This window comes from Abramis brama (genome assembly GCF_963993115.1).
Source record: "Abramis brama genome assembly, chromosome: 21".
NCBI classification, from domain to species: domain Eukaryota; kingdom Metazoa; phylum Chordata; class Actinopteri; order Cypriniformes; family Leuciscidae; genus Abramis; species Abramis brama.
In genome coordinates, this window is record NC_139983.1 from 34,317,076 (window position 1) to 34,332,075 (window position 15,000).

Genomic DNA, 15,000 nt, shown 5'->3' on the forward strand with positions numbered 1-15,000 from the left:
ATATATTGCATATCCAAACGCTCCTCTCTAGAGTTATTTATGGAGTTTATGGTCACTGAATGGCTTTAAATGTGACAGTATTGTTCTCCAGCTGCTTTATTGGCGGCTGAAACACGGATTGATGGATTAAATGAGACATGATTGATTTCAGGAAGTTGTTCTGTATCTTTCATCATTACTTCTGATGTTCACTGATGTTGATTTGCTGCTGTAACTAGTAGTAAAGAGGAAGAGATGATCGGTTCAGCTGTCACACACATTAAACACACACACACACACACACACACACACATTTACTGACTGAATTTCATTATAAAAGTGACAGAATCAAATTGTGATTATTTAACGGCAGGAGCTGTTTAGTGAAGTTTTGTTCGTGCATCAGCTGAAAACAGCATCAAAAGATCGAGTCTTAGGATTTAAGATTTAAGATATCGATTAATGAGAATTGATTAAAATTGAGAAATCCATCATTCTAACAGCCCGGTTGTTTCCGGCCGGCGTCTGTCACCTGTTTCTCTCCTCGGAGAGTTTGATCCGGCTCTTCTGGATGAAGTGATCGACCAGATCCGACTCGGGAATTCTCTTCTCCGACTGACGGTCTTTCTCAAACGACTTCACCTGACGGAAGAGAAGAGAGCCAGCCAATCACGCGCTTTTATTCCTATAGTGCTTTTCTATATTTCTATAGTGCTTCTATACAGCTTTACATTAATCAACAGGAAAATAGCAGTTAATGTTGTAAAGTTAATCAATTATGAAAATAATTTTCAATGTCGATTCAATTCAGTTCAATAACAGTGTCAATGTTGCAAAATTCATCAATTATGATTTTTTTTATGTTGATTAAATTCAGTTCAATAAGTGTCAATGTTACAAAATTCATAATTATTTTTTTTTTGGATTAAATTCAGTTCAATAACAGTCAATGTTGCAAAATTCATCAGTTATGATTTTTTTTTTTATGTTAATTCAATTCAGTTCAATAACAGTGTCAATGTCGCAAAATTCATCAATTATGAAACTAATTCAAATTCAGCTGTACAGCAGCTCAACAGAAGACACTAGTGTCATTATTCAGATCAATTCAGTCGTCAGTGAAGATAAATTGATAATATCACGGAATATGAATAGTCTTGTTGAGCTCTAGTGCAGGTGTTGATGTGATTTACCTTCAGGTAATTTCCTTCTTTATCAGACACGAGGACCATGAATGTGATTCCAGCTTGTCTGCAATGTTCCAGAAGAGCTTCTTGTGACTGTGGCACAAAAACACACATTTACACACACACACACACACTCACACATACATCTGACTGCATTCATAAGAGTGTGTCAAAAGTATTGTGTAGTCATTGTTATTTGACGAAGTTTATTCTGCCCAAGAACCGCCCAGTAATGAGGATGAAACGCATGAGGGATTTAATGATTGTGGTTTTGAGTCGAACAGAATGATAATAATAATAATAATAATAATATTGTCTTGTGGTCCAGTAAGTGAGGAACTGCTCTGAGGGACTCTAGACTGTGACTCGTGAGGTTCAGACTGAGTCTCTGAAGGTCCTGCTGATGATGATGACACTGGTCTCCATGTGTGTTTCACGTGCGTCAGCGAGAGCGTCACGGATTCTCTTCTTGCGGTCTCTGTATTTATTATGTGGCGTTTAGTCTTTCTCTCTTCTTCATTATCACTCTTCACAGACTGTGATGACACTTTATAATATCATGAATCTAGCAACGTTTTTAATAGACGGGAAGCATTGATGATGTCGAAGCTCTGAAGCTGTGAGCATCCATTCACTCCTCTGTGTGTGTGAGAGGTGGTTCAACACTGCAAACAGTGTGTGTGTGTGTGTGTGTGTGTGTGTGTGTATCCGGTTCTGTCCGTGTGAAACAGACGTCTCTCTGTGCTGTATCACACACACACACACACACACTCACACTCACTCAAACATGCACACACTCACTCACTCACTCACTCACTCACACACACACGCACACACGCACGCATGCACTCACTCACACACACGCACGCATTCACTCACTCACACAAACGCTCACACTCAAATATGCACACACTCACTCACTCACTCACACAAACACACACACAAACACTCACACACTCACTCACACACTCACTCACACACTCACTCACACAAACACTCACACAAACACTCACACAAACACAAACACTCACACAAACACTCACACAAACACTCACACAAACACTCACACAAACACTGTCACTCACTCACACACTCACTCACACAAACACACACTCAACACTCACACACACACACACACACTCACTCACTCACACACTCAAACACTCACTCACACACTCACTCACACACTCACTCACTCAAACACACACTCACACAAACACACACTCACACACACACTCACTCACACAAACTCACTCACTCACTCACTCACTCACTCACTCACTCACTCACTCACTCACTCACTCACTCACTCACTCACTCACTCACTCAAACACTCAAACACTCAGACAAACACAAACACTCACTCACTCACACACTAACACAAACACTCACTCACTCACACAAACACACACTCAAACACTCACTCACACAAACACACACTCAAACACTCACTCACACAAACACACACTCACACAAACACACACTCACACAAACACACACTCACACAAACACACACTCACACAAACACACACTCACACAAACACACACTCACACAAACACACACTCACACAAACACTCACTCACACACTCACTAACACAAACACTCACTCACTCACTCAGACACTAACACAAACACTCACTCACTCACACACTCACACACACACCTTTTACAGTTCAATGACATCCAAATCCAAAAAACACACTTTCATAAACTCCAACCAAGAATCATAAACGGCCAGAAATGTTTCTATTCAAGGGAAATAAAATGATTTAAACCTGAGAGCAAACTAAGATCTACGTTTGAAAGCAGAGTAAGAGTTAACAGGTTTGAGTTCAGTCTGGTGTGTTCTGACCTCTAAAGCCACTGGTGTGTGTGTGTGTGTGTGTGTGTGTGTGTGGACTCTGCTAACGCATCATCATCCAGCACCTCACAGCTTTCGGCCACATGTTCTTCATCTCCGTGTGTGGACAGAGATTCTGTTTGTGTTGTGAACTCAAGCACTGGAACGACTCTCGGCTTCATTAGCACACACACTCATGCAGAACTGCACTAATAAGCAGAAATCAAGGGCATTTTCATCGTTCTTATCTTCAGTGTGAGCGCAGACTAACCAAAGCAAGATTTTGTTTTTTATTGCAACAGAACAAAATTTCATAATACACAGATGAGGCAAATCATTATAACCACCTGCTAATATTCTGTTGTACTAGTGCGTGATTTATTAAATGCATTCTATTAAAATGCATCATCTATTAAAGATAATGGGGTTATCTTTTTCTATCTGTGTATGTCTTTTATATTTATATCATTTAATTATCATTAATTTTCTCCAAATATCAGCATGATTACAAATGTGATATTGATTTTATACATCAGTTCAATAACAAGTTAATATTAAGTGACTTATTAGACACAATATTGGCTGTTTTTGCTCTATTTGCGTCTCTGAGTGACACAGCGGTGTTTCGTTACTGAATTAATTAATCAGCTGAATGAATGATTCAATGACTCACTCATTAAGACTTAAATGAATCAGCTGAAACTCAATGACTCACTCATTAACGGTCACTTGCTGCCACCTACTGGTGGTTTTAATTTCACATTTAAAGTATCGTTTCATTTTTTAAATCCTTTTAAATATCAATATTCAATGTTTTATGTTTACATTATTTCTGCATGTATAACTGCAGGTTAAACACATTAATGTCCCTCTGAGCTTCATTAAACACATCTAAACTTCAGATGCAGATTCTGTGTTTCATCTTCATTGCAAAGATGAGTTTTGTTGATATTGATTTCATTTGATTGGTTGGTCTTATTATGCTAATTAAATGCATTGATTAAATGTAAGAATTTGACAAAACATGATGCATACATTTAATTAGGTTATAAAAAATCCTTTATAAAGGCAAAAATGCCCATAAAAAGGTAAAAATCTATTTAAACTTGTTGGAAAAGATGATTTCTGTCACTGCTGTGAGCTGACCAGCACAGAATATGAAGAATATCAAAAACTTTAGGAGTCTCTGTCAAGGTAGACTAATAAACACACAAAATATCATTTAAATATCATTATCGATCAAATCTGAGATATTCTTTAGGTGCCAAAAGTCTCTCCTTGCCCATTTCTGCCGCATCAACACACTGACTACAAGAACTGATCGTTCACCAATCATCTACTCAGAACTTGAGTCATGTGACCAACATTTTTGGCGTCACCTGTGAGTGTTTTGGCTCATCAAACATCATGTGAACACTGACCTGAGACACATCATAGACGATGTCTGTCGAGACTCCGGCCGCCCAGAGTTTCTGAATGACATTAACGGCTCTGCTCATGGAGGACTGACCCACGGGAACCACCAGAACATCACAGGAGCTCACAGGAGGCTGACACACACACACACACAGAGAGTCAAGTCAACTTCGTTTATATAGCGCTTTTAAAGGGGTCATCGATGCCCTTTTTCCACAAGCTGTGTGATTCTTTAGGGTCTTCATGTAAAGTTTGTAACATACTTTGCTTAAAATTCCTCAGTGGTTGTGTAAAACACCACGCTTTACCTCCTCAAGAACAGCTCTGTTCACAGCGACCCGTTGCGGTGCGTGTCTCTTTAAATGATAATACTCATATGACATCATATTGCTCGGAAAATCCAAACGGCTTGATTAATGAGTGTTTAGGCTTTGAGGATTAAAAAAAAGGAAGAAGTGAATGGATTTTCTTCGTTGTGTGGTGGTTGTGTCCACACTCTGCAGACGCATTTATATGCAAACAACTTATAACAGTGAATTTTGCATCCGATGACCCCTTTAACAGTACAGATCACAGCAGCTTTACAGTGATAACAGGAGATTACAGTAACAGAGATTGTTTAGGCTTTACAGCAGATCTAGAATAAAGTTATTGTCCAGATAAAGTTAGTTTTGATTGATTCACTTCTGTTGTAAAGATCATTAGTTATTAACTCAGGATCCGCTAACATGACAACTTTTAATGTGTTCTGGCCGTTCATCCGCACACAACAGTGTCTGAGGCTCGAGAACTCAAACCCTGAAACAGGTTACAAGGTGCAAGCGGTGAACATGTTTGAAAAGCGTGATCCTCTTCAACGCACACTTCAAAAACGCGAATCTGTGAAAACGCTGATGGCGTACACATGCGTATCACGTGGTTAGTCCATAGATATGCGTGTTTGAATATGTATGTGCGCAGTCTTTCTCTACAAATTAACCAACAAATTACTTGTCTGGCCTTAAAAATTCATAATCCAGAATTTTTTTTGTCGCTTCCGCGTATCCATGTGAACCGGAATACCGTTTTATCTGTGCAGAGGTAAAGGGAAGGAGGCCTTCACAGAGGAGAACTCACACACACACACACACACTCACTGGTTCCTCCATATTGGCCACAGCAGAGCAGATCTTATCCAGAGCGATGCTGGCGCCGACCGCTGACGGGACCGGACTCGACACCGTCGGCCCGTGAAACTCCATGATCTGACAATCAGGAAAACACTTGATCTGAATGATGACACTATAGACTTCTGTTGAGCTGCTTTACAGCTGAGTTCGAATAAAATGAATTTTGTAACATTGACTGTTATTGAACTAAATTTAATCAACATTAAAAAAAAATCTGAATCGATGAATTTTGCAACATTAATTAAATAATAATAATAAAATATAATGAAATTTAGGGCAAATAAATTAAATATATTTTTACTATCATTTTATAGGGAAATATGGGGAAAGTAAAAAAATATATAAAATAATAATAAAAAATAAATATAGGGAAATATAGGGCAGAAAAACAAAAAATTAAATATAGAGACAATTAAGAGATTTAAGTGTTGCTCAGTTGTGTACAGTTGTGCAGTTGTGTTGGTGTTACCAGATGATCGTAGCGTCCTCCTGCTGCCAAGATATCCGGGACGGTGCGTTTCCGTTTCCTGATGAACGCCACAAACTGGAAAATGACCCCGCAGTGATGCTGGACCTTATAGACCAAACCCAGATTCACCACAACCTTCAAAACACACGACACACACACATTCAGATGAAGAGGAGATGAAGAACATCAGATATCACACAGACAGAGCCGTCACACCTGCAGGTTCAAATCAGAATTGATGAATTTTGCAACTTTGACTGTTATTGAACTGAATTTAATCAACATTAAAAAAATTATTTCATAATTGATGATTTTTGCAACATTGTATTTGAACTGAATTTAATCAACATTACAAAAATGGTTTCATAATTGATACATTTGTAACATTGACTGTTATTGAGCTGAATTTAAAAAATGGTTTCAGAATCGATGAATTCAGGGACACTGACAATATCTGTTACACTGTTAAAGTAACAGAAGGACATCTGATGAAGAGGAACTGATCCAGAAGATGAAGAGTATCAGCTAACACACAGGTCGTCACACCTGCAGTTTCACAGCCAGTTTCTTGAGGAGGTTGAGGACTTCCTCCAGATCCTTCAGGCCCTGTCTGGCCATCTGAGCCACCGCCGAACTCTTCTGTTTCGTGAGCGAGTTCATGAGAGGAAGAAGATCCTGCAAGCTTCCCTTCTGCTCGATGAACTTATACAGCGTCTGTAACTGACACACACACACACACCACTTTACTTCTAAATCACCAAATCACACGCAGTGTTAGTTCAGTTCCTCCACACTTTCCTTCAAGTCTTTCTACATCAAGCCGATCGCTACTGTTTGTGCGGTTTATGTTTTATCGGTTCCATGTTTGTTTTTATTCTTTTATATATTCTTTCTGTGCAGTTCTGTGGTGCTGAAAAAAGTTTGAGAGCTGAGTATTATGTATTAATCGTCTGATCGTGGATATATGCTCTAATCACAATTATTTGAGATAACCGCAATATTAGTGCAGTTTAAATTTCAATTGCCACTGAATTTAGGCGTTTATAGAATTAAATGTGCAATATCTTCATGCAGAATGAAGACTTTAGTTTAATCAGACTGCATTATATGATATGATATGATATGAGATATGATTAGGGATGCACCGATATGACAATTTTGACCGATACCGATAATTCTTTATATTTGAAAGCCGATATTGGCCGATAAATCTAAATCCAAATTTCTATTTAATTTTTGAGAGCCTGATTACAAAAACAAAAGTCTCACCATTAAAAGCCAAGATACAAACACAATTATGACGTTCTCATTATAATGTTATGTAGCCGATATGACAGACTTGCGCTGCACATGTTGCACTTTAACTGTATTTTCCTTTTTCAAAGTGATTTCAATCATATTTCAAGCAATTTAAAAGCATCCTGTTGAACAGTCGCATCTGAAGCGTCTCAGCTGAAGGAAATAATACATTATTAATCAGCTTTAATATATTGGACAAATTTTCTTGTCGAGCCGATAATGATAACATTAAAATTAACATATATCGGCCGATACCGATAATGTGGCCGATATATCGTGCATCCCTAGATATGATATATTTAAATAATTTAAAATTATTAGTAAATTCAATATTTAATTTTCTGAAGTAAATCATATGGGCCTATTTTATTACAGTTTTTATTATTAGATTATATATGATTCAAAGTTAAGCTGGCACTGCAACAGAATTTAATCAATCAATTATTTGTTAATCGTCAAAATTCATGATTGTGACAGGCCTATATTAATGCATTATGAAAGTATTTTTTTGCATTAACTATGCCTTGTAATGCACCTTTTAATCCATTTTATGATCTCATGAATAATTGCAAACACAGTTATAATGCTTATCTATTCACTGAACACTCCTATAGAAAGTACAATGCATTAAAACACGACAAACAAGCAATTTGAGATGTAACAAGGAGTCTGTGAATATTATAATGCATTTATTTATTAAAAGATATGCTTTGCGACGTATGAATACATCATTAATGCATTACACAAAGACTTCAAATAAACATCCTTTTGCATCTATTGTTGTATATTGTATGTAGTTGATGCATTAAAAGTCAAAAGTTTGGATTAATTATGATTTTTCACATGTTTTTGAGTCTCTTCTGCTCATCAAGGCTGCATTTATGTGATAAAAAAACATAAAAAAATTGAAATATTATTCCAATGTAAATCATCTGTTTTCTATGTGAATAAACAGTAAAGTGTAATTTATTCCTGTGATCAAAGCTGAATTTCAGCATCATTGAACCTTCAGAGAATCGAGGAGAATCCTGGACTTACGCTGTTGTTGGACAAGGAGAGGTTACAGAATTTGGCTTCGACTTCTCGCTTCGTCAGTTTCTCACTCTGCGTGTGAAGGTGAAAGAGAGAGAGACAGAAATATATTCCAGGTTACATAACAGCAAAAGCTCATGTGAACCCGGTGAACCTGAGACGCTCACACACACACACACACACACACACATCACAGCATCGTAAAAGAGCAGTAACACACCTCATCATTTCTGTTCTGTCCACTAATGTTCAACGAGTTCTGCACTAAAAACTTGATTATTCTGTTTCTTCAACATGTAAACAAACTCAGTTTCATGCATATATTTCCACAGGTGTTTTCTGCTTCGTTCACAGTTTCGCATTAATTACTTGAACTTTCAGCGAACGAGAAGCGTTTGTAAACCTATTTCACAGAAACTGCAGTTTTTGTACGCTTGCAAGTGAAGAAATGAAGACATAAGTATTGTAATTTTACTACTGTAAAGTGAACAATTATTTTACAGAAAAGTTTACTTTTTTATCATCTGAAACATGTTAAACTGATATTCCAAAGCCAATTATATACGTCTAACATGCAAAGAATAGAATAAATGTTAATGAATGCCACTATAATATGTGTTTTATACTTATATTTTTGACTCTGTTCTGAATACCGTTAAATTTAAAGGATTTGTTGTAAAGCATGTTTATAGTGTTTATAATATTTGTAAATGTTTTGTTTTAATTACCTGTCTTTACAGTATTTCTGAATGTAATAATAAAGTGAGACTTATACATTCCCTTAGCAATGCAATTTTCACTTGTCTTCCAGAAAATATGGCACTTATTAATATTTTTTGTTTATTTTACAATGTAGTTACATTACAATAGTAATATACAGGTATTACTGCCTTAGGGATAATAAATAGTAATAATAATGTATTGTTGTTATTATTATTATTATGATATATATTTAAATTGTTTGGCTTTATCACTTTCTCTACTAGAGAAAGGTTTGAGTCCACTTCAGAGTCCAGGTACAAATACATGAATAGACTTTTTTACTCTATTCACTTTGCTCTCAGAGTTCAGCAGACTAATGCAGTGAACTTTGACCCAGAGCCCAGAATCCCGTGGGAAACGCTGCTGTGATGCGTACAGTCATACAGTGGCACGTCTCACTGCTGCGTGTGTGTGTGTGTGTGGTGTCTGTGTCTGTGTGTGTGTGTGTGTGTGTGTGTGTGTGTGTGTGTGTGTGTGTGTGTGTGTGTGTGTGGTGTCTGTCTGTGTGTGTGTGTGTGTGTGTGTGTGTCTGTGTCTGTGTCTGTGTGTGTGTGTGTGTGTGTGTCTGTGTCTGTGTCTGTGTGTGTGTGTGTGTGTGTGTGTGTGTGTGTGTGTGTGTGTCTGTGTGTGTGTGTGTGTGTCTGTGTGTCTGTCTGTGTCTGTGTCTGTGTCTGTGTCTGTGTGTCTGTGTCTGTGTCTGTGTGTGTGTGTGTGTGTGTGTGTGTGTGTCTCACCATAGAGTCACACAGTATGTTGGAGGCCTGAGTGAGTTTGTCTTCTGGAACGCCGCTGTGAAGCAGAATGGCCTTCAGCAGGCTCGTGTGGTTCAGGTGAACGGTGTAGTTTCTGTCCTAAAACAGACACAGCGTATCAAACATCAAACAGTCGTTTGTAAACACTGTAAACTCCATAGATACAGTCAGAACAGTCATATCCGCAATCTTGCTTAATTTAACTTGTATGCAATATAGATAACTATATAATATATATTTATAATAACAACACAGCCCTGAACCTTGAAAAAAAAAACTGCTGATTTGCAAAAAAAGATATAAAATATCGATAAAAACATTCGATCCAGATATATATGCATGTATGTTAGGGCTTTTAATATAATGAATTACACAAATTCATTCTTAATCAGCCTGAAGGGGTTTATTCTGAGAACAACCGGCTGGACGTACATTATCCCTCACTTAACGGACCCCTAGATGAACCGTTGTCTTGTGTACCTGTAGATGAACTGAGTTACTGTACTGTAGATGAACTGTGTTACTGTACTGTAGATGAACTGAGTTACTGTACTGTAGATGAACTGTGTTACTGTACTGTAGATGAACTGAGTTACTGTACTGTAGATGAACTGAGTTACTGTACTGTAGATGAACTGTGTTACTGTACTGTAGATGAACTGAGTTACTGTACTGTAGATGAACTGAGTTACTGTACTGTAGATGAACTGAGTTACTGTACTGTAGATGAACTGAGTTACTGTACTGTAGATGAACTGTGTTACTGTACTGTAGATGAACTGAGTTACTGTACTGTAGATGAACTGTGTTACTGTACTGTAGATGAACTGAGTTACTGTACTGTAGATGAACTGTGTTACTGTACTGTAGATGAACTGAGTTACTGTACTGTAGATGAACTGAGTTACTGTACTGTAGATGAACTGAGTTACTGTACTGTAGATGAACTGAGTTACTGTACTGTAGATGAACTGTGTTACTGTACTGTAGATGAACTGAGTTACTGTACTGTAGATGAACTGAGTTACTGTACTGTAGATGAACTGAGTTACTGTACTGTAGATGAACTGAGTTACTGTACTGTAGATGAACTGTGTTACTGTACTGTAGATGAACTGAGTTACTGTACTGTAGATGAACTGAGTTACTGTACTGTAGATGAACTGCGTTACTGTACTGTAGATGAACTGCGTTACTGTACTGTAGATGAACTGAGTTACTGTACTGTAGATGAACTGTGTTACTGTACTGTAGATGAACTGAGTTACTGTACTGTAGATGAACTGAGTTACTGTACTGTAGATGAACTGTGTTACTGTACTGTAGATGAACTGTGTTACTGTACTGTAGATGAACTGAGTTACTGTACTGTAGATGAACTGCGTTACTGTACTGTAGATGAACTGTGTTACTGTACTGTAGATGAACTGAGTTACTGTACTGTAGATGAACTGAGTTACTGTACTGTAGATGAACTGTGTTACTGTACTGTAGATGAACTGAGTTACTGTACTGTAGATGAACTGAGTTACTGTACTGTAGATGAACTGAGTTACTGTACTGTAGATGAACTGAGTTACTGTACTGTAGATGAACTGTGTTACTGTACTGTAGATGAACTGAGTTACTGTACTGTAGATGAACTGAGTTACTGTACTGTAGATGAACTGAGTTACTGTACTGTAGATGAACTGTGTTACTGTACTGTAGATGAACTGAGTTACTGTACTGTAGATGAACTGAGTTACTGTACTGTAGATGAACTGAGTTACTGTACTGTAGATGAACTGAGTTACTGTACTGTAGATGAACTGTGTTACTGTACTGTAGATGAACTGAGTTACTGTACTGTAGATGAACTGTGTTACTGTACTGTAGATGAACTGAGTTACTGTACTGTAGATGAACTGAGTTACTGTACTGTAGATGAACTGAGTTACTGTACTGTAGATGAACTGTGTTACTGTACTGTAGATGAACTGAGTTACTGTACTGTAGATGAACTGAGTTACTGTACTGTAGATGAACTGCGTTACTGTACTGTAGATGAACTGCGTTACTGTACTGTAGATGAACTGAGTTACTGTACTGTAGATGAACTGAGTTACTGTACTGTGTTACTGTACTGTAGATGAACTGTTACTGTACCTGTAGCGCGCTGAACTCCTGTATGACCTCAGAGACGGTGTAAATGGCCTCGGCGTCCGGCAGCAGACTGGTGCTGATGGGAATGATGATGTCGAACGCACACTCCAGCAGTTCTCTGGGATGAGCCCGATCCAGCTTCCTCGGCCTGAACACACGCTCGATACTGTACCTGCACACACACACACACACACACACACACACACACACACACACACACACACACACACTTACTGGACTGTTAACTACAGGTGCTCAACGGTTTGGAATAATTAGGATGATCCTGCTCACCAAGGCTGCACTTATGTGATAAAAAATACAGTCTACACATTGAATGTGTCCTTGATGAATAAAAGTTAATTTCTATTTTTTCAAAAAGACCTGACTTACTCTAAACTTTTAAATGTTAATACATCATAAAACAAATCATCATATTAGAGTGATTTCTGAAGGATCATGTGACACTGAAGACTGGAGTAATGATGCTGAAAATTCAGCTTTGATCACAGGAATAAATTACACTTTAATATATATTCACATAGAGAACAGATGATTTATATTATAATAATAATATTTCACAGTTTTTACTGTATATTTTTTCAATAAATGCAGGCTTGGTGAGCAGAAGAGACTCAAAAACACACATAATTAATCCAAACTTTTGACTTTTAATAAGTCTATTACATACCATGTACAACAATAGATCAAAAATATAACTGTGAATTGGTGGACATTAATTCACGAAACACAAAGTACCTTTTGAGATTTGAAATGTTGTTTCTGGCCACAAATCTGGCGAACGCCAGCTGATGAGAGAGAACGAGAGAGAGAAAGGCTTTGAAAACTTGATTCAGACCGTTGTTGCGCATATTTCTGCGAGTGTTATTGACTGGTTTAGCCTGAGGCGTGTTGACGTGACGGATGCTCACTCTCAGATCATACGGCAGAGACACCAGCATGCCACTGTGATCCATGAAACACGCCGTCTCACAGCCTTCATACAGACGCCTGTTCCTGGGCAAGAGCAGCGGCGTCTGGAGGCGGACCGCACCTGACAGAGGCACATCAACAACCATCACACCAACATCTCAGCTCATGCAGAATGTGCATTTCAATGAACAAGTTCAAAAGACCCATCAAATGATTCATTTGATTCACTGATCAACAGTGCTCACAGATGAAGTCCATACTTTGTAGTGTAGTTGCCAAATACATTTGCAGAATGTTACCAGTGTTCTTGGTTAACCAACAACATGATTCATTTCAGCAAATTGGATCATTCAGAAAGTTAATTTCAACGAACAAGTTCAAACAAGTTATCAAATGATTCATTTAATTAATAGATCAATGGTGTTCCCAGAAGTCCATACTTTGTAGATTAGTAGCCAGCTACTTTAAAAAACAGATAACAGTGTTTTTAATTAACTAACAACAACATGATTCAGTTCAGCAAATCGAATCATTCAGAAAAGTTCATTTCAATGATTAAGTTCAAAAGAACCATCAAATGATTCATTTGATTCATTGATCAATAGTGTTGCCAGAAGTCCATACTTTGTAGATTAGTAGCAAAACACACTTTTGAAAAAAAATAAATAAAATAACAGTGTTTTTAATTAACTAACAACATGATTCAGTTCAGCAAATTGAATCATTCAGTAAAAAAGATTCACAGAATCATTTGATTCACTTAATAGTTTCCATACTTTGTAGTGTAGTCTCCAACTACTTTTGCAAAAATGTTACCAGAGTTGTTGATTGACTAACAACATGATTCTGTTTCGCAAACTGGATCATTTAGAAAGCAAAATAATTATCCAGTCATTAATTTGATTCACTCAGTCGAGTTTCATGTCTTTCAGAACATTTTCAGCCAAATATTTAGTTTAAAAACTATTGTTTATCTTTAAGTTTTTTAGTTTTATTTGTTAAATTGAGTGTAAAATGTGTGTTTAGGGTTAACGCTGTCAAATTAAATGAGATCCACACTGTTTCTGTCTTTAACGCATGTACTGTGTCTTTAAATAAGATCAAAGCAGTTTCTTCTGCAAAACTTGAACTACTTTAAATGAAGAGTATCTTGGCCAGCTTTAGTTTCTAAGTCTCTTCCAGCCCAGATTTCTGATGTTTACAGCCATAAATTGTTACGCAATCACAAAAACAAACAAGCATTAAACAAAATATGCTGTTTGTCTTAACCGGATATTAGAAAACATATCTTCACTTCCCTTCAGCGCCACAATAACCAGCTTTATAATTCAGCATGAACACAAACAATACCAGACATGTTTTCCTCTGGTAGTTATTGTGCTCATAAACGCGTAACGGCAGCATTTCATGCCCTTTGACCCTCATATGTGCTGCATTTACACACAATAAACCCACAACACCTTCAGCGGAGACACCAACAACACTAACCCCGAAAATAAGAGTTCTGAGGTTATAATAAAAGATGATGAGCATATTTCACATCACTGGAGCGGATGTTAACGTCACTGTACATCAGCTCTGGGAAGAGGGTTTACTCTGAGGCTGGTTTAGGAAGAGGGTTTACTCTGAGGCTGGTTTAGGAAGAGGGTTTACTCTGGGTTTACTCTGAGTCTGGTTTAGGAAGAGGGTTTACTCTGGGTTTACTCTGAGGCTGGTTTAGGAAGAGGGTTTACTCTGGGTTTACTCTGAGTCTGGTTTAGGAAGAGGGTTTACTCTGGGTTTACTCTGAGGCTGGTTTAGGAAGAGGGTTTACTCTGGGTTTACTCTGAGTCTGGTTTAGGAAGAGGGTTTACTCTGGGTTTACTCTGAGGCTGGTTTAGGAAGAGGGTTTACTCCGAGGCTGGTTTAGGAAGAGGGTTTACTCTGAGGCTGGTTTAGGAAGAGGGTTTACTCTGAGGCTGGTTTAGGAAGAGGGTTTACTCTGAGTCTGGTTTAGGAAGAGGGTTTACTCTGAGGCTG

The 15,000-nt window shown here is 37.7% G+C and overlaps 1 protein-coding gene across 2 annotated transcripts in view; it reads right to left on the reverse strand.

The window, feature by feature from the left end:
* eif2ak4 (eukaryotic translation initiation factor 2 alpha kinase 4) overlaps positions 1 to 15,000 on the reverse strand; it is a 59,417-nt gene that overhangs the window by 13,702 nt on the left and 30,715 nt on the right. For both annotated transcript variants that reach the window (XM_084096129.1, XM_084096128.1), the window contains exons 23-33: positions 12,981 to 13,102; positions 12,808 to 12,857; positions 12,055 to 12,223; positions 9,889 to 10,005; positions 8,399 to 8,464; positions 6,608 to 6,781; positions 6,062 to 6,196; positions 5,560 to 5,667; positions 4,429 to 4,557; positions 1,173 to 1,259; positions 512 to 621 (exon numbers count right to left, since the gene is read on the reverse strand). In XM_084096129.1, coding sequence (XP_083952255.1) covers positions 512 to 621; positions 1,173 to 1,259; positions 4,429 to 4,557; positions 5,560 to 5,667; positions 6,062 to 6,196; positions 6,608 to 6,781; positions 8,399 to 8,464; positions 9,889 to 10,005; positions 12,055 to 12,223; positions 12,808 to 12,857; positions 12,981 to 13,102 — 1,267 coding nt within the window. The remainder of the gene's footprint in view (positions 1 to 511; positions 622 to 1,172; positions 1,260 to 4,428; positions 4,558 to 5,559; positions 5,668 to 6,061; positions 6,197 to 6,607; positions 6,782 to 8,398; positions 8,465 to 9,888; positions 10,006 to 12,054; positions 12,224 to 12,807; positions 12,858 to 12,980; positions 13,103 to 15,000) is intronic.